General features: G+C 41.7%; 2 protein-coding genes and 2 non-coding genes across 5 annotated transcripts in view; 3 read left to right on the top strand and 1 right to left on the bottom strand.

The window, feature by feature from the left end:
- METTL9 (methyltransferase 9, His-X-His N1(pi)-histidine) overlaps positions 1–24574 on the top strand; it is a 50811-nt gene extending 26237 nt beyond the window's left edge. The window contains exon 5 of one of the 2 annotated variants that reach the window (XM_031002748.3): positions 22335–24574. In XM_031002748.3, the coding sequence (XP_030858608.1) occupies positions 22335–22537 (203 nt within the window). In that variant the 3' untranslated portion in view covers positions 22538–24574. Of the gene's footprint in view, positions 1–22331 lie in introns of both variants that reach the window. The other variant, XM_031002747.3, reaches the window with a different exon arrangement.
- On the bottom strand, positions 7020–19759 carry IGSF6 (immunoglobulin superfamily member 6). Its single transcript, XM_004057324.5, has 6 exons — positions 19647–19759; positions 14241–14600; positions 11404–11510; positions 10662–10712; positions 10188–10268; positions 7020–8700 (listed from the first exon to the last, which is right to left on the bottom strand). Exons 1-6 carry the CDS (start codon positions 19711–19713, stop codon positions 8641–8643), a joined length of 726 nt encoding a protein of 241 aa, XP_004057372.1. The 5' UTR covers positions 19714–19759; the 3' UTR covers positions 7020–8640.
- Positions 9163–9269, top strand: LOC115931180 (U6 spliceosomal RNA). Its single transcript, XR_004067722.1, has one exon. It is a non-coding gene; the product is annotated as a U6 spliceosomal RNA (small nuclear RNA).
- On the top strand, positions 9404–9510 carry LOC115931182 (U6 spliceosomal RNA). Its single transcript, XR_004067723.1, has one exon. It is a non-coding gene; the product is annotated as a U6 spliceosomal RNA (small nuclear RNA).
- Positions 24575–26183: the final 1609 nt, after the last annotated feature.

The following is a 26183-nucleotide window of genomic DNA, read 5'->3' as shown; positions in this document are numbered from 1 at the left end:
TGAATCGAGCAATAAACAGTGCCTTTAAATCTGGTCGTATATACTTGCTGAATGTCATGGCTGTTTTGTTTTCCGTTTTGCATCTCTTGTGCCAGACTCTAAAAATGATAAATGCTTTTATCTGTTTTTTTCTCTTTTGAAGACCATGTGTGTTGCAGCATATATCATTTCTTTCTGTAACATTTGATTTTTTGATTGCATGGTCTTGCTCTTCAGCAATATTGAATAAAGAATATGTTAGAAGAAACGGGTTGATTTCATATCACTTCATAGTTACTGTGACTTCTGGCCATTCTGACTTAATTGTTCATTAATTTATAGTTTTAGTTTATGTGGTTTGCATTTTAGGTCATCTTGAAAGTTATGATTTTAAGTCTCCTGCATTTTCATAAGTTAATGTACATTAATATAAAATTATTTATTTTATGAATAATACAAGTTACTATTTAAAAATCTTTAGTGTTTCATTTATTTTTTTGAGACAGAGCCTCGCTCTGTCGCCCAGGCTGGAGTGCAGTGGTGCGATCTTGGCTCACTGCAACGTCTACCTCGTGGGTTCAGGCATTCTCCGGCCTCAGCCTTCTGAGTCCCAAGTAACTGGGACTTCAGGCACATGCCACTATGCCTGGCTAATTTTTATATTTTCAGTAGAGATGGGGTTTCGCCATGTTGACCAGGCTGGTCTCTAACTCCTGATCTCAGGTGATCCTCCTGTCTCTGCCTCCCAAAATGCTGAGATTTCAGGTGCGAGCCACCATCCCTGGCTGAAAAATCTTTAGATTTTCTATTTTACTGCCTCGATTGACCTTGACTTCAGAAACTCTTAAGAGCTCACAGACATTTTGAAGAAATCTATTAGGATTTTGCAAATGTCATTATTATCAAATATGAAAATCTATGTCTTAAGGAATAATGCCCGTTTCATATAACCATTGGATTCTGTGTGGATTTGTGGTGTCACAAATTAATTTAATTTCTTGTATGTGTTTTTTCTCCCCAGATCTTAGTGCCTTCAGATTTAATGCTTGTCTTAATATTTACCAAATGGTTTCAGATTTGTGTTGATAATGGGGAAAATGGGGAATTCTTTCGATATAGAAGGGTGTGGAAAAGAGCAGAGAGAACAGATCTCCCCTTTCCCATCTTAGATCTCCATTTTTATGTTCCTGTTGTCGAGTGGTTTGTCATGGTAAAGAAAAAATGCTTTTAAATGTGAGTGTACATATATCATCTATATGTTGCAAAATGTCCTCCTTCGTGATTCAGCAACCTGATCTTACTTCAGTGCTACTCCTTCCTGTGTAATTAAGCCTCAGCTCCAGCTCTCTGTATTGCACTCACTAGTCATCAGGTTGGAAGGTCCTGGGTTCCTGTGTCCTGTTGGGCAACCGCATGATAGAACTTTAATGCTACTTCCTGGCATAGCAGGAGATGAAAGAGCAGGGGGAAGAAACATCAATCTAACCACGAATTTTATTTCCTTGTGTTTCTGATGCTAAAAATGGAGAGGAAGTCAAACTAGACAAGAGGGAAGTCTCCATGAAGTGTGGAAAACAAGCTCCTTGATTGTGGATGTGCAGAGCTGCCTGTTGAGTCTGAGGAGTCTGGCATGTGACACACACTGCAGACCTGAGACAAGAAGCCTTGTTGCCATGGGTGACTTTTAGTGACCTATAAATTTTGCAGGCGTGCCACGGCACTCTATTGCTTTCTTTCTCTGAGTCACTAATTAGATCCTGATGATTTCCATGTGAAACCATGAGGACTGGGAGATGCAAAATGGTCTTGCTGTGTAGATTCATGAATGCTGGACTGTTGGAGGATATCTGAGTGTGCTTTGCATACTTGGCTTAATTTAATTGTTTTGGTAAATGGCTTGAAGTTGAACCACAGCAGTTTTGCTATTTGGAAAAAAACAAAATGAAAAAAATATCATTCTAATTTCAGTTTATTTGGTTTACTGACCCAGTTTTGGCTAGGGGTTATTGAATCTAGTGAGAATTATTTTAAGCACCCTCCAAAGAAGGAAAGATATGAAGTCAAGAGAAGGATAATTATATTGTAAAAATAAAAATTTAATGACGTTTAATTTTTCAAAATTGTAATTTTTATTAAAAAGTAATTCAGTAATTAAAAAAAAATACTTCAACTTACTAGAGGGTTTACCATAAAAAGTTTCTTGGCTGTGCGTGGTGGCTCATGCTTGTAATCCCAGCACTTTGGGAGGCCGAGGCAGGCAGATCACGAGGTCAGGAGATCGAGACCATCCTGAGTTAACACAGTGAAACGCCGTCTCTGCTAAAAATATAAAAACAAAATTAGCCGGGCGTGGTGGTGGGCGCCTGTAGTTCCAGCTACTGGGTAGGCTGAGGTGGGAGAATGGCGTGAACCCAGGAGGCGGAGCTTGCTGTGAGCCGAGATTGCGCTGCTGCACTCCAGCCTGGGTGACAGAGCCAGACTCCGTCTCAAAAAACAAACAAAACAAAAAAAGTTTCTCATCCAGTCCAGTTCCACAATCTTGTTCAGGTTTCTTGAATATTCTTTAAAAGATAGTCTATGTAAATGTAAGTATGTATGTACATTAAAAAAATTATACAGGCAGTTCCCAATTATAAATAACTTCTGTTGCCTTTTTCCACTTAAATGTATCTAGGAAAGTAGTTCTTACCAGCACATATGTCTCCACATGGTTGTCTACATGCAAGCTGTAGATGCTGGAGCTGGCGTGGACTGGTTCATGAGAGCTGATTGTTGTTTTGGTAGGAATTTAAGTGAACTGGTTGTTAAACATGGCCATTATTAAAATAGACCATGATGGGAGTATTTACACTATAGAAATTGGCAAACACTGCAAATAGCCATTTTCTTCTCCAAGCTGGTAGTTACACATTTACCAGCACACCACTAGATGTATAACTTTACTAGAGGAGGTCTCTAGATAGCAATTTGCTTAGTAATGTTTAAAAACAAAACACCCTCCCCTGTCCTCCCCCACTTTTTTTTCTTTTCTTTTTTTCTTTTTCTTTCTTTTCTGAAAGGGACTTGCTCTGTTGCCCAGACGGGAGTGCAGTGGTGCTGTCACAGCTCACTGCAGCCTTGACCTCCTGGGCTCAAGCTATTCTCCCACCTCAGCCTCCTGAGTAGCTGGGACTACAGGTGCATACCACCACACCCATCTAACTTTTGTATTTTTTTGGTAGAGAGGGCATCTGGCGGCGTTGTCCAGGCTGGTCATGAACTCCTGGAATCAAGTGATTGGCCTGCCTTTGCCTCCCAACGTGTTGGGATTATAGGTGTGAGCCACTGCACCTGGCCTTGTTTCTAACTTTAATGAAAATATTTCTACTTTAAATATGATGCTAATTTTTTTTTTTTTACTTGAAGTTGCTGTTGTTTGGCTTGAGATGGTTCTTTTTTTTTTTTTTTTGGAGATGGAGTCTCACTCTGTCACCGAGGCTGGAATGTGGTAGCACGATCTTGGCTTACTCACTGCAACCTCCGCCTCCTGGGTTCAAGTGATTTTCCTGACTCAGCCTACTGAGTAGCTGGGGTTATAGATGTGTGCCACCACACCCGGCTCATTTTTGTATTTTTAGTAGAGACAGGGTTTCGCTATGTTGGCCAGGCTGATCTTGAACTCCTGACCTCAAGTGATGCCCCCACCTCAGTCTCCCAAAGTGCTGTGATTACATTTCCCTCTTAAAGTTGTGTTATAGACTGCGTGTTTGTTTGTGTTCCTCCCAGATATATATTTTGAGGCCCCCACCCCCCATCGTGATGGTATTAGGAAGGGGTCTTTAGGAGGTGATTAGGATTAGATGAGATCATGAGAGTAGAGCCTTCCTGAATGGGATGAATGCCCTTTTAAGAGTTCCAAGAGACCTTGCTTCTCTCTGCCTTCTGCCATGCAAGGATACAACAAGAGGTCAGCAGCCTGTACCTAGAAAGAGGGTCCTCACCAGAACTCATAAATTTCTATTGTTCTGTGTCTGGAATTGGTGGGTTCTTGGTCTCGCTGACTTCAGGAGTGAAACTGCAGACGTTTGTGGTGTTACATACAGTTCATAAAGGTGGCACGTCTGGAGTTGTTTGTTCCTTCTGGTGGGTTTGTGGTCTTGCTGGCCTCAGGAGTGAAGCTGCAGACCTTTGCAGTGAGTATTACAGCTCTTAAAGGTGGCACGGACCCAAAGAGTGAGCAGCAGCAAGATTTATTGCGAAGAGTGAAAAAACAAAGCTTCCACAGTATGGAAGGGGACCCGAGCGGGTTGCCGCTGCTGGGTCTGTTGGCCTGCTTTTATTCCCTTATCTGACCCCACCAACATCCTGCTGATTGGTCCATTTTACAGAGCACTGATTCGTCCATTTTGACAGAGCACTGATTTGTGTGTTTACAAACCTTTAGCTAGACACAGAGTGCTGATTGGTGCGTTTAGAATCCTTTAGCTAGACACAGAAGTTCTCCAAGTCTGCTACCCGGCTAGCTAGACACAGAGCGCTGATTGGTGTATTTATAAACCATTAGCTAGACACAGAGCACTGATCGGTGCATTTACAAACCTTTAAGTAGACACAGAGTGCTGATTGGTGCATTTACAAACCTTTAGCTAGACAGAAAAGTTCTCCAGGTCCCCACCCAACTCAGAAGCCCAGCCAGCTTCACCTCTCAGTGGCACTGGCTGCGGGACTTTGCGGCACCTAGCCTGGGCACTCCGGCAGCCCAGAGGGAGCTTGTACCCTGATTAAGCCCAGCAGGCGCCAGCCAGTGGCACCGAGTGCTGGGCCTGCTGAGCCCGTACCCACCCGGAACCTGTGCTGGCCCGCCAGCGCTGCGCGCAGCCCGGCTCCTGCCCACGCCTCTCCCTCCACACTTCCCCACGAGCAGAGAGCCAGTCCGGCCTCGGCCAGCCACAGAGAGGGGTCCCCACAGCACAGCAGCGGGCTGAAGTGCTCCTTGAGTGCGGTCAGAGCGGACACCGAGGCCGAGGAGGCGCTGAGAGCGAGCAAGGGCTGCTAGCACATTGTCACCTCTCAATAAGCCACTCAGTCTATGGTAATTTGTTTTTGCAGCTCGAAGTAAAACAAGTTGTTTCAGTATTAATTCTTTTTTAATTGTCATAGGAAACCCAAATCTAAACAGAAAGTTACAGCTTAGGCTGGGTGCGGTGGCTTATGCCTGTAGTCCTAGCATTTTGGGAGGCCAAGGTGGGCAGATCACCTGAGGTCAGGAGTTTGAGACCAGCCTGGCCAACATAGTGAAACCCCATCTCTACTAAAAATACAAAAATTAGCCAGGCATGGTGGCAGGTGCCTATAATCCCAGCTACTCAGGAGGCTGAGGCAGGAGAATCACTTGAACCCTGGAGGCAGAGGTTGCAGTGAGCCGAGATCACACCATTGTACTCCAGCCTGAGTGTCAAGAGCAAAACTCCATCTCAAGAAGAAAAAAAAAAGTTGCAGTTTAATTCTTTTCTGGATGCTCAGATAGCAGGACGGTTAGTACTGTTGGGGTTTGTTGAATGGTCTTTATGGAAAGGGGTGAAGCTTCATGGTGAGGGACTGAAGTATGCTACATATCTCAATTTAAATGCCGAAGGAACATTTTTCTATAGAAACATTGTTCAATTGCATTTATAGAAGGCATTTGAGGGCCTACTGTGTACCAAGTGGAAATACAAAGATAAATGAGAATCACGCTTTTGCTCTTAAAACACAGAATAGTACACAATATAGATAGAAACAGATAATGGCAGGAAATCGTGGTAAGAAATATGTCAAACTAAGTATTGAAGAATTAGAGACGAATAGATCTGTTAGCCTGCGGGTGAGTTAGGGAAGGTTTCATGTTGAGGTGAGCTGTGTTTGTAGTCTGAAGCATTTTACCAGGCTGAGGGGAACAGCATGTGCAAAAGCATGAAGGTGTGAGTAAGGTTTGTGTGGGAGTGGAGCAAGTTCAGTATGACCCGAGGATAGTTTGCAAAAGAGGCCTTTGATTGTATAGTGTAGCACTCAGTAAATAGTGTTGGCGCCTGAAATCAATGACTGTACATCCCAAACTAATCTCAAAGCTATTTCCTTTTGGTGTGGGTTTGGTTTTGTTGTTAATTTTGAAATATACTTTTGAACACTGAAATCTCTGAAACTGCTAGATCTCTAGAAGTGTAATTGGGAAAGAAACTTGCTTGTAGCTTTAACAAAATAAGAAACTCTTCCCAAATAAAACTTATTTTGAAGTTTGAAAATATATACTTTTGGTGAGATAGATGAATAAATGAATGAATACTGTGTATACACCAGATATTCTTATATAAGACCTAGAGGAATGGAACTCTTTGCGAAAGTATATTCCGTATTTCAGCTTCAAAATCAATCTTTGAAACACGGTCCTTGCTTACATGGGAAAGGCATATTGTGAGTCAAATACTAGTTTATCTGAGGGATTTTGTCTCCTGGTTAGACAATGAACAGTGTATTTTCAGTCCTGGAATTCAGTACCAAAATGTAATGACTCCCAGAAATGAAAAGCAAATGATCGAATTGAACACTTCTGTTCATTTCAATGGTATTAGTGCTTGCCCTTTTTTGCAGTCTGGCTTAGAAGCTTATTACTTTACCTGAGCTAGTGGTCTCAGAGTGGGGAAGTACACACTGCAGAGTACACAAGACAGTTTATTTTGGAATATGGCAGGAAAATATTAGCATTTTTTATTTATATTGCTGCTTATGCCATTGTTTAATTTGTTTTTGTGTATAAGGTACAAACGTACATATTCATGCATATACCGTATACAAAACACATGTGGCCCAACACATATACACATGTGCACTCACGTGTACACACAGATACACACAAAAAAATGAGGTTCCATGCTGCCTCCTTTCCCCTGCCCATTTTTCTGGGCACATAGGATCAGGAAAGTTTGATATCACTGATTTAAACCATCAATGCAAAAACACTTTCAAAGGAATCTTAAAATATTTAACAATTCTAAGTTTTATAAAGAATACACCTTAGGCAATACCAGTTTAAAAGAAACACTTTATTTTATTTATTTATTTATTTATTTATTTTTGAGACAGTCTTGCTTTGTCACCTAGGCTGGGGTGCAGTGGCGTGATCTCAGCTCACTGCAACCTCCGCATCCTGGGTTCAAGTGATCTCCTGCCTCAGCCTCCCAAATAGCTGGGATTACAGGTGTGTGCCACCAAACCCCGCTAAATTTGTTTGTATTTTTAGTAGAGACGGGTTTCATCATGTTGTTCAGGCTGGTCTCGAACTCCTGATCTCATGATTCACCTGCCTCGGCCTCCCAAAGTGCTGGGATTACAGGCGTGAGCCACCACACCCGGCCTAAAAGAGACACTTTAATGAAATAAACATAGTAGGTTGTAAGGTTGTAATTTGTGTCTAATAATGAATGCATACTTATGGGCACTTTAGATTTTTTTATACCAAAGTAGCTTTCAAAGGACAATTTATATCATGTTTTCTTAGTGAAGTGGTAATGAATTCCATAAATATGCTTGTACCATGCCTCCTATCTGACATTTCCCTCCTAAATTGGTTAAAAATCAGTATTATAGACTGGGCGCGGTGGCTCACGCCTGTAATCCCAGCACTTTGGGAGGCCATTGCAGGCAGATCATCTGAGGTCTTGAGTTTGAGACCAGCCTGGCCAACATGGCGAAACCCCGTCTCTACTAAAAATACAAAAAAAAAAAAAAATTAGCCGGGCGTGGTGGTGCGCGCCTGTAATCCCAGCTACTTGGGAAACTGAGGCAGAAGAATGGCATGAACCCAGGAGGTGGAGGTTGTAGTGAGCCGAGATTGCACCACTGCACTCCACCCTGGGTGACAGAACGAGACTCTGTCTCAAAAAAAAAAAAAAAAAAGAGAAGAAAAAATCAGTATTACAAACGTGCTTGTAAAATAGATGTGTGGCCCACATCTTCCCTGGTGCTGTTATTTGGCACAACACTGACATCTAGAGTCCGTTGTGGCTTATTTGTTCTGAAGTTACCTCTATTTAACCTTCAGCTTTGGATTTTCTGTATTTTGGCTTTTATGGTCTTACTCTAGCCACTATATTATTCTCATTTTGCTGATAGCATGATGTAAGTTACTTTGCATACCCTGGCAGGCAAATGTGCGTTACCCCATTGCCCCATTACAACATCAGAGGAAATAACTTTACTAAGGTGCTTTTCAAAATGAATGTCTCTAACTCAAATTTTGTCATGTTGTCCCTCCCAACTTATTTTAATTGTGCCATGATTTCCACAAACCATAAAGGTGATTCTTCCACTCAAGACTGAGGCACGTGGTTTGGCTTCAGATCTTCAGGATGGCAGTCATCACACATCTCATGTTGAATGAAACAGACTCAGGATACAAGTTTAAAATAGAATTTTTTTTGTTGGCAAATTTGGAAGGTATTTTTCAGTTGCATTTTGTTGGGTTTTAGTATTTTGGTAATGACTGTTAGTTATAGTTTCCTTACATTCTGGCATCTTTCTTTGTAGCCAGTTGTCTTTTCAGTTTACCTTTATTTTTTTTTTAAGACCTGATGATATATGTTCATTAACACTGCCATAGCTCCTGGAGTTGGATTTTCAGTGACTTCATTGAAAATTAAAACGTTTCTATGGTCTTTCATAGTTGGAAAGTACTCTTCTGTTTTCATAAGTGTTGTTATCTTTCTCCTGCAATAATAAATAAATAGAAAGCCATGTTTAAGGTTATGTAACCAATGAAGCCAACTGCCAAGGAACATGCAAACCACTGGGCCATCTTGGATTCTGGGTCCTAAGTGTCCATATGGTAATCTTAAAGGCCAGATTACCGTTTTCCCCATCCGTATTTAGAGTAGGATGTGGGAACTGAAAAATACTCTTTTTTTTTTTGTTTGGATGCTACTGTCAAAATTGTGGCTGGGAGCTTTACAATTCTCACTTCTAAGACTGCTTTCAGGCCACATACCTCGGCCTAGTTGTTGAAAACATGTCCCAGCCTCAGAAAGAAAAATGATTTATAATTACTCAGCATGGCATCTTAGTAATTAGACAACCTATCTTTATGTATTCATATATACACTGTAGGATGAAACGACTACTTAGACAATATTCTTTCCTTGGCAAAAATCCTTTGTGAAAGTTAGATTTTTAGCGCTTGCTTTGGCAGCACATACACTAAAATTGGAACAATATAGAGAAGATTAGCATGGCCCCTGGGCAAGGATGACACACAAGTTCATGAAGCGTTCCATATTTTTTTAAAAAGAAAACAATTAAAGTAAAAGTTGGACTTAAAAAAAATCGCCTTATTTCAGTCTCCTGATGCATTTGCCCTCTTGGCTGCTGTTTAAGAGGAAAATATCTTTACTAGTTTATCAGTTCAGCTTATTTTGTGCTCGCTTTGGCAGCACTTACACTAAAATTGGAATGATACAGAGAAGATTAGCATGGCCCCTACACAAAGATGACATGCAAATTTGTGAAGCATTCCATAAATTTTAAAAAATAAATAAAAATAAATTAACCTTATTTTGTATACATTTTAGCTTATTTGAGCTATCTCATCATGCATCATGGAAACAAAGTATCTGTTCTATTGGCATTAAGATAACATTTTGTTTGAAGAACCTGTTTATATAAGACTTTAAAGGAATACTTTCAGGATGTATTATAGATATACATGTATTCTTCTTTTCAGTTCAACTCCAGACACTGGAGAAATACTTGTTTTTTAATATCATTAGCTGCATCTTTTCTAATGTGAATTTATTTTTGCCTTATAAGTAACAAGTAATTTTTTTTCATAATTTGACCCACAAACATTTGCAGTATCTACTGAACGCCTACCACTGCATGCAGGATACTGTACAGAGTAGCTTTTAATCTATCGTTTTAAAGCATCATTGTCTGTATTGAAAACATTGCTCGTGTCTAATGTGTTTCTGAAAGTTTCCATGTCACTAAGATGCCAGCCTGGGGCTATTTAATATTGTGTCAGATGTCTTTTGTTATGTATTTATTAAAACAGGTTCTATATAAAAATACATTTCTTGTGAAAGTTCTCTTTCAGACTCTTCTGAAGGAAAACATGGTTCTTGACAGCTCCTTGGCAGCTTAGTTTTTTCAAACATGCTTTATATCTGTATTTACATTTTTTTTTGACATTTTACACTTACAGATTGCTGATTTGTTTCCACATGTCTCTTATGGTATAGTTCTTGAGCAATTTCCTGAAAAATACGCCGAGCACTCTTCTTCTATAAAGACAAATGAGAAAAAAAAATTCTCTTTTGGGAATATAAGCAATGATAACGACGCATCATCAGAACTTTTCTTGCTCTATTGCCACCGGTCCCAAAAACTACCCGCTCCCCCAACACATCTGTGCCTACAGTTAACTCTTTTGTATTTGAGAACTTTAAATAGAATTTATGGTTGAGAACTGTCCAATTTAAGTCACAGTTTACCCCTTGAGATTATTTTGTCATTGAGTTTCTCAACAATAGGAAATAGTGTCTGTAGTTGAAAGTTACCTTGATATTCTGTTTAAACTTAACATTTAAATATTTAAAAGCTAAAAAATATTTCAGTTTTGAAATCGTTACAACCAGCCACAATTTAAAAAATATTTTTCAAGTGTTGGTCTGTACCTTTTGTGAGTCTTCTTTTATTTCTTTGTTTCTTAAAGGGTTGGATTTTGACTGCCAAGAAGAGAAGGAAAGTCTATGAAACATTTTATGTACTCATAACAATGGTGGCAGATATCTCATGCCCTAATAAGATTAAACTAACTTAATATTTAAGTGATATACAATGAGACTTAATTTTTACATCATTTTTGAGATGCTTTTACTCCATTAAAAACTAATTGAACAAACTGATGTTGATTGTAGGATTTATAGTAATCCTAACACAATGGTATACATCTCCCTTCTTATACACATAGCCAAAAGGTATTCTTTTTTAATAACTTTAGCCCTTTTTGAAGATTTTAAGGTGGCTTTTAGTTTCTTCATCAACCCATTTTTGTTCTTAAAGACTGTTCTTAAGGCTTTCGTAGATAACAGTAATATCTCGCCCTCCACCTGCCCACACCTCACCCCTACAGCAGAAAGATAGCATAGTGGATGGCTCTCTTCTTAATCCCATGCTACTGGGCTTTAAAGAGAAAACAGCAAATTATGTCCCCTGGCTAATAATTTCAGTGATGAGAATGTATGATGCCTTCTTCCAAAGACCTCTTCTGCAGGTGGTGTTCCCTGCAGATGCATAGGAAAATATTAATTAGGGAGCTTTTGCTGAGGCCCATAACTTGTGGAGAGATAGAAATTATTTTTCTTTTGATAATATTCAAGGATATAGGGACATTCCATGCAAGAGGATTTGACTTACTTTGGAGAGGAGTATGAAGGCCACGCACACACCGGTCACATAGACAGAGAGCAGTGATACAAGAGCTGTCAGGAAGCTCCGCAGTTCCTTGCTGAGCAGCTTAATTTCTTAATGACAAAAACAGAAAGAAGCACATTCACTATTAAAGCCTATTCTTTCAAATACATGTGTAAAGTATCCTTCACACTGCATTTTAGAGGTGAAACGTGAACTTACTCTGCTTGCCTATTTGTATAAAAACTAGACTTCAAAAGGTACTCAAGTATGTAATAGTTAAAGCCAGTTCATCAGTTCTTTAAATGTGTTAAACCAAAAATGTTACTCGTTTTTAAACATTAAAAAAATTCAACCAACCATTTGTCATATTGCTAAGCATCACTTTTTAGATAAAGGATTATTTGAAGTTAGATAAACATTTCCAGACAGTTTGTTCAAGGGCATCTAAAATCTCTTTTGGTAGAAACGGTTTACCAGCATCATCAAGAGTCTGCCTATGTGGTTAAGATATTTTCATATGTATTTGTTAAGGGTGATATTTATAGCCTTGGAACTAGTACACATAGCTGAAGAGTCCCATCTGTGAAAGAACCTGGGAAGGCCATACATTGAGGAGCGCAGTGCTCACTGCGTGCTTGAAAGACAGGCACTTTTGCCGAATGTGCTCTTCTTTCTTTATGATAAAATTCTGGAAATAGAGTTATTGAATACATTTTCACATTCGGAATTTCTCTCTCCTTGCAGAAATTGTCTTGTGCTCTGGGTAGGGATTAAGTAACATGCCATGTCTTCAATTACCTGACTATTTGGAGTACAAAATACAATTAGATTTGTACTTACTGTCTGAATAGCCTGTACTTTCCAACTAAATATCCAATAGATGAGTCTGAGTGTGATGGCTCATGCCTGTAATCCCAGCACTTTGAGAGGCCGAGGTGGGCAGATCACTTGAGATCAGGAGTTTGACACCAGCCTGGCCAACATGGTGAAACCCCATCTCTACTAAAAATACCAAAATTAGCTGGGCGTGGTGGCGCATGCCTGTAATCCCAGCTACTCAGGAGGTTGAGGCAGGAGAATCGCTTGAACCCGGAAGGTGGAGGTTGGTTGCAGTGAGCTGAGATCACGCCACAGCACTCCAGCCCGGGCGACAGAGCAAGACTCTTGTCTTGAAAAAAAAGAAAGAAAAATCCCATAGATGCTTATCCTGTGAATGCAGTTTATGCAGCATACATTTTTATTTGTGAAACTAACAAATTAACCACATCTATACAACTAAAATAAAAAAGCTTCAGTGTGAAAATAGGAATTCTGTAGAAGAGACAGGAAGTTGCCATGTCTGCCTTAACACTTTCAATTCTGCCTTTCACTTTCACTTCACTTTATGTAAGCCTTGCAGTTTTGAGACCTTCATCTTTTTACAAGCCATTTTTCCCTTTGACTAACAATGTTTTTAGAAGGCTAATGCAGTGAGACATACAAATCTCTAAAGCTGTGTGTGTTTTCATATCAGTAGCTAACATTTGTTATTTGCTATATGCCAGGCACTATTAAAAATGCTTTAAGTGCCTTAACTTATTTATAATTTAGCTGACAGATGAGAATAAACTAAGGTTAAATGACATTTGAATATCAAAAGCCCATTAGAACCCTCGTAGTTTAAAAGCACGGGTTATAATACTGGATGGTCTCCCTTCCTCAGAGTCCTATTTTGAAATCGGAGGGCTGGTTGATCTTGAGTTCATGTTTTAACAATCTCAGTGCTCATCATACCAGGGTCCTTCCTAAGGGAAGAGACCCCAACAAGGCGAGGAGTTGCTGCTGTTCTCTTTTTTTCCTTCAGAATCATGTAAAGGAAATTCCCTTTTTTTTTTTCTCGGGAATGTCTTAATCTCAGTTTACTCAAGGGAATGACTTGGTGAAATTACTGATAGGATTTAGCTATGTTTGATGTCCTCGCTCGGCTGAGGAATTGTCATGGGTTTTATCAAATCTCAGGAAGTGAGAGTCATCACTTTCCGTTCACTGATGTCCAGGCAGAATGGGAAGGGTCAGGGATCCCTGAGTAGCTTCTCTCCAAATCTGTGCTTATTCTCCATGTTGCATAGTTTCTGTGGGTCCAATTTATTGATCTTTTACACTTCTCTAGTGCTTTGTTCTAGGTGGTGCATTACCAGACTAGTTCCTGAGAAAGCTGATAGTTACTCACCACAAGGTTCCCTTTGGACATGGTACTTTACACTAAATCACTGTAATATACAAAAGGGATGAACATGGTTGGTTAAACGTCACCATGTAGGGAGAATAGAGCACCCAGCAAATCACTGACTTTGTGTTAGTGGATGTTCGAGATGGATTGGAGTAGTTCTTTTGTTTTTCTGAGATGGAGTCTTGCTTTGTTGCCCAGACTGGAGTGCAGTAGTGCGATCTCGGCTCACTGCAAACTTCGCCTCCTGGGTTACAAGCGATTCTCCTGCCTCAGCCTCCCAAGCAGCTGGGACTACAGGTGCATGCCACCATGCTCGGCTAATTTTTGTATTTTGAGTAGAGATGGGGTTTCACCATGTTGGCCAGGCTGGTCTTGAACTCCTGACCTCAAGTGATTCGTCCACCTCAGCCTCAAAGTGCTGGGATTACAGGTGTGAGCCACCACGCCCAGCCAGTTGGAGTAGTTCTTTAGTCCAAACCTCATGGTGACTTGTGTTCAGATCACACCCATCACTGGCTAGGGTATTAACTTAGCAAATTTATCTCCTGATTTCTACATGTGAGTGAAGTAATGATTTTACAGGCCTGAACAAGATGCAATGATGCACTGAAATAAAGCCTCGCTGACTGACCTCTTACCACCAGTGTGGTCCCTCCTCCTGTCTGTTTAGCTCTCGCTTCCGGCACACTGGGGAATGCTATTCCACAGATGTAAATTGCACTGTCATTTGAAGTCACTCTGTTTACAGTGAGGGAAACTTGGTTTTCTTTGAGGGCCTCCCTCACTGTGAACTTGTCTGCCTCACTTTTGCACCCGTCCAAGCACAGGTTCTCAGGCTGGTGAGCACCGTAGCGAAACCACAGGCATGTTGGTTGCTCAGAAGGGCATCCGGTTGCGGAGAAGGTACACTTTATGGTGACAGCCTCATGAGTGTAGTCCACTTCTAGGTACCACGGTTGTGTGACAGAGAGAGTACAGGCGCCCACAGCACCTGTGGGAGGAAGCAGATGAGTGGGTTAATGGGCCTGTCACCTCATTTTGTGCTTTTATTTTACTTATATTTTTGAGGTAGGAAACCCAGCCATTCTGTTATTTTTCTTACCTTAATCCCAATATAAATAAGACTAAAAATAAACACCAGTGGTCCTCACTTTCCCCAACTCCTCCTGTTTTCTGACCTTGACCTGCTGGGTCACATGATGTCTGTTCACTGGAGGCCAGCCCTAGAGAGGCTTCAGGGGAACAGAGTCCCTGTGCAGGAGGCCTGCATAGAGGTGGCACCATATTGGACTCAGAAGTTTGGGGTCCATCTGTGACTCTTGCTCCTTACAAGCTTTCCTTCGATCCAATCACTTAATCTCCTGCCTGCTTTCTTGTCCGCACCCTGGCCTCCCCAGAGTGCTGTGTTCAGTGTGGTAACCTGTGTCCCCACACGAACGTTGCTGCCGCTGATGGAGCCTATGAGCAGCAGCGATGTTTGTGCTTTGTGGGAGTTGAGATCGCCAGGAATTCATGGCCATTCACAATTGTTTCTTTGTGAGCCTGGTGTCCCTTTGGGAAACATGATAAAAGGCAAGATGTACACCTGTGGAAATGCAGCCCTGGCTTAGCCTACCATGTCTTTGATTACTGAGCAGGGACCATATGAGCTCCCCAGGCCATAGCTAAGCAGATTTGGTTTCTCCCTGGCGTGTGTGCTGCTTTGTAGGCCCTTGTAGCATTTATCTTATTTAATTAACAATATTGTGATAAAGAGCACAGACTTGAGTTCAAATCCTAGCTCTGCCTGTTCCCAGCATTATAATCTCAGTATCTCAGTTTCCTCATTAGAAAATGGGGATAGTATTGTTGACCTCATGCAGTTAGTGTGACGTTCAAGATGATGCCTAGGAAGTGTTTACCTGCCTAAGCTATAGTAAGTATTAAATACAAGGGAGCGATTGCTGCTGCAGCCGCCACTGCTACTGTTCCCACAGTGTCAGATGGCTGTTGGAGAGATGGTTGTGGACGTCTAGCCACGAGGTGTTCACAGAGCTGGGATTAGTCACCCACTCCAGTGTACTGTCCACCATGTGATGCTCTTCCAAGTTATGAGGATTAGGTCCCCCACCTTGGCCTTTATATCCCAGGCATGTGAAGCTGGAAAGCCACTCGAGTGCACAAATGGAAAGACCCGCCCTAAACCCTTCTTTTGCGGCAGGGGAGGCCATAGGTAAAATAGTATTGGTTGAGACAAATTGGAATTTGTCAAGTTTTTGGTCTGAGTTCCGCCTGGTCATATATTCCCAAATGGTCCTATTTGTGTGAGTTTGTCCTTTGCTACTGTAAATGAAACTGAAAAGTCATCCAAGTGGTCTGATGCTTAATTTTCAGACAGGTGCTTTTTTTTCTCTTAGCATTTCTCTTATGGATCCCCATTCATAACAGCAGAGGAATTAAAGTTAGAATCATGGCGTTTGTGATGCGAGTCTCTTCTCACCATGTTTTTTTGTTTTTGTTTTCGTTTTTGTTATTGTTTTTGGACAGAGTCTCTGTCTCCCAGGCTGGAGTGCAATGGTGCAATCACGGCACACTGCAACTGTGACCTCCCAGGTTCAAGCCATCATCCTGCCTTAGCTTCTCAAAAGTAGCTGGGACTGTAGGCCTGCAGCACTGTGCCCAGCTAATTTTTGTGTTTTTTGTAGAGACAGGGTTTCACCTTGTTACCTAGGCTGATCTTGCACCCCTAAACTCAAGCGACCCGCTTGCCTCGGCCTTCCAAAGTGCTGGGATTACAGGTGTGAGCCACTGCGCCTTGCTCTCTTCTCATCATGTTATATTTTAGTATTTGTGCAACATGAGATGAGCTGGGAGCTCTGTGGTGACCTGATAAATGCAAACCAGACAAGAGGGTGCAGTCACCTGGAGGAGGCCTGCAAGCTTCTCTGAGCTTCGTGTCTGTGGGAGGCCCAGCTCAGCTCCATCTGCAGCCAAGGGGATTGGATTCCCTCTCAAGTCTGAGAAATACAACCTCATGTCTCCTGCCCAGACTCAAGTACCTTACAAGTACAGTGAAACATTTTATAGTATATACTGAGTGGAAATTTAAAATGGAATTGGGTCTGCCAAAACTTAGCAAAGTTAAGCACTGTCTCAGTCTCAAGTCATCTTTCAGATAATGTTTTTATTTTTATTTGTAAAATTATTTTTAAAAAGTGGACGATTCCATTATTTACACATTTTTATTTTTGAGATAGGGTCCCACTGTGTCGCCCAAACTGGAATGCAGTGGTGTGATCTTGGCTAACTTACTGTAGCCTTTGTCTTCTGGGCTCAAGCAGTCCTCTCAATGCAGCCTCTGGAGTAGCTGAGACTATAGGTGTGCACCACCACGCCTGGCTAATTTTTTTATTTTTAGTAGAGACAGGGTTTTGCGATGTTGGCCAGCCTGGTCTTAAACTCCTGGGCTCAAGCAATCCACTCGCCTCAGCCTTCCAAATTGGGTAGTGTTTTTAAAAGGGAAGCCAAAGAGCCAGGCGTGGTGGTGTGGCCATTAGTCACAGCTACTCAGGAGGCTGAGACCGGAGGCTGATAGAGCCCAGGAATTCCAGGCTGCAGTGAGCTGTGATGGCACCACTGCACTCCAGCCTGGGCAGCATTGTGAGTCCCTGTCTCTATTAAAGGAATAGAGGCTGGACGTGCACTCCAGCCTGGGCAGCATTGTGAGATCCTGTCTCTATAAAAGGAATAGAGGCTGGGCATGGTGGCTCACGCCTGTAATCCCAGCACTTTGGGATGCCGAGGCGGGCAGATCACCTGAGGTCAGGCGTTCGAGACTAGCCTGGCCAACATGGTAAAACCCTGTCTTTACTAAAAATACAAAAAATTAGCCAGGTGTGGTGGTGGACGCCTGTAATCCCAGCTACTTGGGAGGCTGAAGCAGGAGAATCGCTTGAACGTAGGAGGTGGAGGTTGCAGTGAGCTGAGATTGTGCCACTGCACTCTAGCCTGGGTGACAGAGTGAGACTCTTGTCTCAAAAAAAAAAAAAAAGAGGTTGGGGTGGCGGGGATAGCTGACTTTTAACACTTTTCTTTAAAAACTAGTAGTATAGGATAAAAAACAGGTATTTGTAACTTTGGAATTTCATATCTCTACTTATTTCCACCTTCTTCCCAATTAGTCTATGTGTGGGAGAAAACCAATTGCAATGATTTCCTCTGTGAGCAGGAACTTGTGATGAAACTGTGGTTCCCTCCCCCCACCAGTTAGGCAACCTATTAACAAAAAAGAGAAGTTTGGATATGTCACACCACAGCCTGCTTCTGTGAATGATTTCTTTTAAGAATCCTCATATTCTACGAATTGTTTTTTAAACACAGTATCCAGTGAAAAGGTTGAAGATTTATTTCCTCCATGGAGGGAATAGAAAGATTATTCTTATTATTTTAAAAAACCATATTGAGGCTGGGCATGGTGGCTCATGCCTGTAATCCTGGCATTATGGGAGGCCGAGGCGGGCAGATCACGAGGTCAGGAGATCGAGACCATCCTGGCTAACACGGTGAAATGCTGTCTCTACTAAAAATACAAAAAATTAGCCGGGTGTGGTGGCAGATGCCTGTAGTCCCAGCTACTCGGGAGGCTGAGGCAGGAGAATGGCGTGAACCCAGGAGGCGGAGCTTGCAGTGAGCCGAGATCTTGCCACTGCACTCCAGCCTGGGCGACAGAGCGAGACTCCGTCTCAAACAAACAAAAAAGCCATATTGAAAGTAGGAAGAGAACTAATTCTTGACATTTAAACAAAGCTGTCTCTCTATCTAGTAAGTAAGAAGTAAGTAAATGTCTTGCTCTGTTGCCCAGGCTGGAGTGCAGTGGCACAATCACAGCTCCCTATAGCCTGAAAGTCCTGGGCTCAAGTGATCCTCCTGCCTCAGCCTCCCAGGTGGGTGGGACTGCAGGTGCAGTGCAGGGCCATCACGCCCAGCTATTTTTTTTCTTGTGTAGAAATGGGGGTCTCATTATGTTGTTCATGCTGGTCTTGAACTGAGCTCAAGTGATCCTCTCACCTTGGCCCCCAAAGTGCTGGGATTACAGGCATGAACCACCACACCCAGCCCAAAGCTTTATTATATTAGATTTCAAATTTCTAACATATCAAAGTAGCGAAGTAGTACAGTCAACCCCCTGCCATCACATGGCTTCGACCCAATCTTGTTTCTTTTCTCCTCCCACCTACTCCCTCCCTCCCATATTATTTTAGAGCAAATCCCAGCCATTTTATCTGCATCTTTCAGAATATATCTCTAAAAGACAGGAATTCTTCTTTAAAATAATGCTAATTAAAATAGTCTATGAAAGTAATATATACTTATTAGCAAAAAACAGGTTATTAAAAGTAGAAGCAAAAAGTCACCCATAGTCCTTTTGCCTGAAATAACTCCCATTAACATTGTGATATATTTCTTCACAGATGAGAAAAAATTAATTTTAAGAACTTTCCCCCCTTCCCTGCCCTATAATCCAAATTGTGTGCGCAAATCTGAGATTACTAGATGTATTGGAAATCCTTTCTCTTTCATAGATAAAAAAACAGAAGTAGACAGAATTTTAAAAATAGATATATTATGGGATGGCTATTGGAGTCATGGCAGTTTTTTTTTTCTTAAATGAAAAGTACTTTTATAGAAATCGTTCTTTGAAAATATTCAGCAAATAATCATTTATTGCTTTCTATGTGCAGATCAAGTTTGTATGATAATTAAATTATTGATAACTTATACCTACGATTTTAAGAATATTTTCAACCCTTTGTTTGGTCAGATTGTCTCCAATTAGCATAATAGCAAAGAGACTTTTCAAGGTTAATATGAAACTTTTTCTCAGCTATTTTTTTATTGTCTATTTCTCAGGGGAAAAAGGAAACTTATCCTCTTAGGCAATTTTCATAATGTTATACATTTAAAAATTAATCTGAAGGAGCTTAAAATATAAATGCATTAGGTGAAAAATAGCAACTGATTTAAATAAAATGAAGGAGGAGAAGAAAAAGAACCTTACCGACACAAAATAGAATGAGATTGGTTTGCAGATGGCGAGCGATGTTGCTTCTGCTCGCAGTCCCCATTTCTGTGTATGCCGGGGCGGGTTGGGGTGTGTATTTGAAAGGAAAGTTGGCTTTCTTTTTTCAGAAGGGAAGAAGAGCTGAAGAGAGGAACCTCTTATGAAGGAACCATAATCAGGAACTTTTTGAAATTGTGCAAGGATGGCTTCACCATTTAACATTGAGATTTTGGCCTGGAGCACATTTAGAAATGTGTGTATCTTTTTTTTTTTCCATGGATTTTACAGTTGTCATAGGTGTTGGATGTTTTTGGGTGAGATTTTGATTTACACCTAGCACATATTCCCAGGAAGGAGTATTGTTTGACAAATAATTCGTACTTGGATTTTTCAGAACAGTTCAGTCACTGTCTAGGGTACCTGCTCTGGGTGCCACTCTGGGCCAGTAACTGCTGGGAATAAAGAACAGCAGAAGGAGAAGTGGCTTTCTGTAGAGATGAGAAAAGTTAGTAAACAACACATTCTAATGCAGAGAATAAATAAATTGTCTGTTATTAACTTTTTGTACTCCAGTTTTGAATCCAAAGACACCTGCCTTCCCCCCTTTTTTGACAGGGTCTCTATCACCCAGGCTGGAATGCAGTGGCAAGATTGCAGCTCATTGCAGCCTCAGCTTCCTGAGTAGCTGGGACTGCAGGCATGCACCACCACCCCTGGCTAATTTTTTTTTTTTTTTTGTAGATTCTGTGTTGTCTAGGCTAGTCCTGGCCTCAAGCGATCCCCCTGCCTTGGCCTCCCAAAGTGTTAGGATTACAGGTGTGAGCCACCATGCCTGGCCCAAAGACCCCCTTTTAATGTGTTGAGAAACAAATATGTGGGCCTTCTGTCCTCTGTGTCCTCTCCCCCAGCACTTAGTGGTGATTCAGTAAGGGTCTTCTTTGTAAAGCAGCAGAAACAGACTCAGGCTGACTTAAAAGGAAATTTATGCAAACATTTGAAAGTAGATCCTAGAGTCACTGGGAGGGCTAGTGAATCTTGTGTGGGGTCCACAGCCAGGAAGAATGCCTCAAATCACACCATAAACAGGTCTGAAGAGGATGCTACTGCCACTGCCAAACACTAGGTGCCATCAGCCCTGTTGTCAGCATCGCTCAACCACTGCCCCAGCCCCTTGGTCTCACTGCCATTGCTCCACCCCCAGAGAAGGAGAAGCTCACATCCCCACTACTCTGGGTCACTGGCTCTCCATTCCAGGGCGTGGGCAAGTGTGCCTGGCTTAGGCTGCGTGCCAGTGCCTCAGCTGCACGGCAGGCCAGGAAAGCGGCTCCCAGGCCTTGTGTCTCTCCCAGACTCTGGGCAGGCAATTCCCCAGACATGGCAAGAGCGTCATCTGCACCACTGAAAATTATGAGAAATCTCCCCACCATGATATGATGTCTGTGCCCTTGGCATCTGCTCATGATATATTTTCTCATTAACAGAAAGTTATTCTCAATCTGTTTTTTTTTTTTTTTTTTTTTTTAAGACAGAGTCTCGCTCTGTCGCCCAGGCTGGAGTGCAGTGGCACGATCTTGGCTCGCTGCAAGCTCCGCCTCCCGGGTTCACACCATTCTCCTGCCTCAGCCTCCCAAGTAGCTGGGACTACAGGTGCATGTTGCCATGCCCAGCTAATTTTTTTGTATTTTTTTTAGTAGAGACGGGGTTTCACTGTGTTAGGATGGTCTTGATCTCCTGACCTCGTGATCCGCCCACCTCGGCCTCCCAAAGTGCTGGGATTACAGGCATGAGCCACCATGCCCGGCCTCAATCTGGTTTTAACACTTCAACAGATGTATGTAGTTTTTGTATCACCATAGCACCTAAAAAGTACCCCCAAAGTTAAATATACTGTCATCTCTATGTGTGTGTCTGTAGTCAGTGCCAGGTTTGTATGTGAATTTGAGGACCTTCCCTAGTCCCCTTGTCCCCCAGGCATCTCCTGCTAATAAGTTTGGAAATGACTGATAGAGGCTTCATCTCTAGTCCAAGAAATGCCAGACGGTGTATCCATCCTACTGTTCCATCTCTCTGGTCCTGGAGCTTAATGTTTATGAAATTGTTCTGAAAAGGCAAAGAATGAGTCAACTTCCCTAGAAAAACTCCCCAATGATCTGCTTTTCTAAATTAAAATCCTTCACGAGCCTGTTTTTATTTTCAGCCTAATAAATCTCTCTAGGTAGTACGTTGTATAAGTTTACTATGCCAGTGGTATTTTCTTGCATTTGTCCAAAACTGTCCTTCAAATATTACATGTTGCTCTCTGTTTCAGTATTCCAGCATTTAATGTCCAGTTTTCCAAACCCATTAACCATTACACCCTGCAGTCAGTCTATTGGCAGATACTACCCAAAACTGTCAGAGAAGATAACAGTGTGGGCCTTGGATCCAGACAAACCTGGGCTTACATTTCCGTACTGACACTCATTAACCTTGCAAGCGTGGGCAAGTTCTTCAGCCCTTCTGAGTCTGTTCTTTATCTGCCCACCTGTCTCAAAGAGTACCTGGGAAGTACAAAAGAGGTAACTCACGAAGCCCTCAGGCTTGGAACGTACCAAGTCCTTGGTAGATATGGCTCCTCCCTGCTTCCCTCTTTAAATCACTTGTTTGTTCAAGAATTTAACTGAATGTTCTTATTTGTATTAGTAGGTGGCAAGTGGGAGAAACCATCAGAAATTTTGGAAATCAAAGGACAGAACTGGGAAGAACAAGTGAATAGTCTGCCTGAAGTTTTCAGAAAAGCTGGTTTTGTTATCGAAGCTTTCACCAGACTACCATACCTGTGTGAAGGCGACATGTATAATGACTACTACGTTCTGGATGACGCTGTCTTTGTTCTCAAACCAGTATAAACACGTGGAGGTGGAAGTCTGCAGAGTCCGCACCCTCCGGGATGTGCCCTTGGAAGAGGGTCTGTGTTCACAGTTACGTGAAGGGAGGACCCTTGGGGACTGCCATTCTAAATATCCTGTAGGAATTTAAAAAGCCAAAATACTAATTATTTCTTTGTAGTGTGTAAAGGAATGTTTTTAAAAGACAAAAACCCAACTCTTTGTGGATTTTTATCAACTCTTTACTCAGAGCCACTCTCCAATGCAGGTCACACTCCAATTATGATGGAAGATATTTTTTATACTTAATTGCAGTAGGGACTCATTCCCAGACAAAGCAATAGTCACGACTTCATGGAACCAATCAATGGATTGTTTTTTGAAGACTGGCAATAAAACTGTCCATTCAATTCCAAATACTGGTTTTAAGGTATAGCCGCTGATATTCTTTCATGTTTAGAAATTCTTTCTGTTATTATTCAAGAAAATGTTTTTAATCATGCTAATAAACTTTTTTGGAGATGACTTTGGCATCATGTTTGAATTCATATAAGGCTCCCCTAGCATTTTTTATTGGTTTGGCTTCAGGAGTACCCAAATAGTAGCATTATGAGAATGACGCAGACAATTTGAATAGGGGGGAAGGAAGGCTTCAGACTTGGGGGAAGGGGAGATTATTGCAAATTGCAGTGAACGCTGAGGCAGTAAAAAAAAAAAAACAGAAACAAAAACCCAGCCTCATTCAAGATATAGAACTTCAGGGACCCCTCCCCCCCCCCCGTTAATGCTGCTGTGAAAAATGCAAAATAACCTGGTTCTGACTTTGTGATCACTCATGTCCCATACACTGAACTTTGTTTTTTTCTGGACAATCTCAGGTTCTCAGAATTGAAACATTTCAGTTTTGTCTACTGACAAAATGCAACTAAAAATGTTTTAATTCAACTTCTTACTCTACACTTATATACCTCTCTCCCAGAGCTTGGCTCTTCCCTGAAATCCTTAAAGGAGTTTATTATTTGCCAAGAATATGGTTTGATGAAGACCGTGTCAGACTCATGCATTCTGGAATCCGTGAGTGCCTCCAACCATAAACCCAGAAATGCTGCCATAGAGGAACCCATTAGCAAGATCAATAACCATCGTGGATATTCCAAAGAGCAGAGCATTTAACCCAGAATCTGAAATCTCAGTAATAACAGAAATGTCAATATGAGATTGTGGTTATTAACAATATGTTATTCTCACTACTTTATTTCTTTTTTCATCCAGGTGTTTCATTAAGTATTCTCATTTATATGTTCATAGAAGTCATCAGATCAACACATTCACTCCAACACCTGGGTATAAAGGCGAATTAAAACCTGAAGAATTACTTTATTATTCATTAAGAACTGCATTCCCACATCCTCACACCAATATCTTCCACTGTTACTGTGCAGTCATAATAAGAGTTGGGTTATGTGATTTATGCAAAATTGTTATTGGTGTGTTCTAATGATTTCTTTCCAGGAATTCAAGTAAGTGAAGTACAAATACTTAGCACCATAGATTGTAAAAATAGAAAGAGGAAATGAGAAAACTTAATGTCGTTCTTGTACAGTTGAGTTTTGCTTCTTTATAAACTGTCTGTCAAAATCAGGGGTTGCTGTTAGACTGTCAAGCAGAAGTGATGGATGTTCAAGGAGGCAGGTTGCCCCAAAGTGTTTTCTAACTTTCAAGTAGAGAACTTTATGGTCTAATAAGAAAAATACAACTCATTCTTAACCACCCCCCAAAACAGAGAAAACACATACATTTATGCATTTTAAAGATAAAAAGTAGTTTCTCAAAAAAATCTGAAGTTCTCTGAAAACCAGCTTATTAAAAGTGCTGTTTTGTGGTGAAAATTGAAACCAAATCCACTCACATTTCCTATCGGGTCTTGAAATTCTTGGTGGTGTGTCACCATTCCACTAGATGGCAGTGTTGCTTACTGAGTGTCAATGGCTTTTTTCCCCGTAAATGGAATCATGTTTTTCTCCCCCAAAGTACAATAAAGCTGCCTTGTCTGCACCATTCCTCGTGTAAGTGCTTCATATCAAGTTAAGACTGTACTAGAGAAATTAAGAAGAGCTTTATTTGTGGTAAAAGCAAGCTAACCAATTGGCCTTAAAGGTTGAAATGCAAGCCACACCTCTGATTCCTAGCTCCCTGCACCTGCATTTTAAGCTCCTAAAGTGCTCAGACCACTGATCTCAGAGAAGGGGAGGAAAGGAGGTACAATGCCCTTAGTCATTTATCCCTTGTACAGAGTAGTTAAAAGCAATACTGTATTTTCTGCCATCCAGTGTGACCTGTCATCAGTTTTTACATGGTTGGCTTTTAACAGAAAAAAGTTGAGTTGGAAAATAAAGTGTAGATGTTTCAAGTCTTCCTGAGAAAAGCTTTGTTTTCACTTGGTTCTGAGTATAGTATTAATAGGCTATACTGCATATGTTATTTACAGTATTAATGAAGCAAGATGTTTTCATTAATTGCTTCCCACTACTTGGTTACCGATGGAGGTGTTACATGATCCTTTTTCTCCAGCAATGTCAGTATAGTATCATGGGCTTCCAGTGACTAAAGTGACCTACCATGTTAGTGCAGATGCTTAAGCACCCGCAGTTACCTTATATCCAGTGCTTCCGCCGGCTAGAAGATAGTGCATGGAATCAGGGCAGCCTGGACTGAGTTGTACTGTCTAGGAGTGCACTGAGCACAAAACTGGGCTCATAAGTAACTTGAGACATATCAGGACTATGTTGCCTAGGCTGGTCTTAAACTCCTGGCCTCAAGTGATCCTTCCACCTTGGCCTCCCAAAGTGTTGGGACAGCAGGTGTTAGCCACTGTCCCTGGCCTAGCACTCCCTTTATCTTGCAAAACTGAAACTATGTTCATAAACACAACTCTCCATTGTCTCCACCGCACCCTCTAGCAACTATCATTCTACTCTCTGTCCCTTTGACTACTCTAGGTAGTCATGATCCGCCCCATGATCCAGTCACCTCCCATATAATTGGAATTACACAGTATTTGCCTTTTTGTGACCGGCTTATTCTTTTTTTTTTTCCTGAGACAGAGTCTCACTCTGTTGCCCAGGCTGGAGTGCGGTGACGCAATCTCAGCTCACTTCAACCTTTGCCTCCTGGGTTCAAGCAATCCTGCCTTAGCCTCCTGAGTAGCTAGGATTACAGGCATGCACCACCACTTCTGGCTAATTTTGTATTTTTAGTAGAGATGGGGTTTCGCCATGTTGGCCAGATTGGTCTCGAACTCCTGGCCTTGTGATCTGGCCTCCTAAAGTGCCAGGATTACAGGCGTGAGCCACCGCGCCCGGCCCATGACTGGCTTATTTCACTTAGCACAGTGCCCTCAGGGTTCACCGATGTAGAGGGTGTCAGAGTTTCCTTCCTCTTTTTTTTTTTTTTTTTTTGAGATGGAGTCTCTTTCTGTCCCCCAGGCTGGAGTTCAGTGGTGTGATCTCGGCTCCCTGGAGCCTCTGGCTGCTGGGTTCAAGCCATTCTCCTGCCTCAGCCTCCTGAGTAGCTGAGATTACAGGCGCCTGCCACCATGCCTGGCTAATTTTTGTATTTTTAGTAGAGACGGTTACACCATGTTGGCCAGGCTGGTCTCAAACTCCTG

Source organism: Gorilla gorilla, chromosome 18 (genome assembly GCF_029281585.2).
Source record: "Gorilla gorilla gorilla isolate KB3781 chromosome 18, NHGRI_mGorGor1-v2.1_pri, whole genome shotgun sequence".
NCBI classification, from domain to species: Eukaryota; Metazoa; Chordata; class Mammalia; order Primates; family Hominidae; genus Gorilla; species Gorilla gorilla.
This window is presented reverse-complemented; position numbering and strand designations above follow the sequence as displayed.

Coding starts and splice junctions, on each gene's coding strand:
- IGSF6 (XM_004057324.5), bottom strand. CDS start 19,713: ATGGGGACTGCGAGCAGAAGCAACATCGCTCGCCATCTGCAAACCAAT. Junction 14,601..19,646: donor TCTCATTCTATTTTGTGTCG/GTAAGGTTCTTT, acceptor TTCCTCCCACAG/GTGCTGTGGGCGCCTGTACT. Junction 11,511..14,240: donor GACCACACTGGTGGTAAGAG/GTCAGTCAGCGA, acceptor TTTGTCATTAAG/AAATTAAGCTGCTCAGCAAG.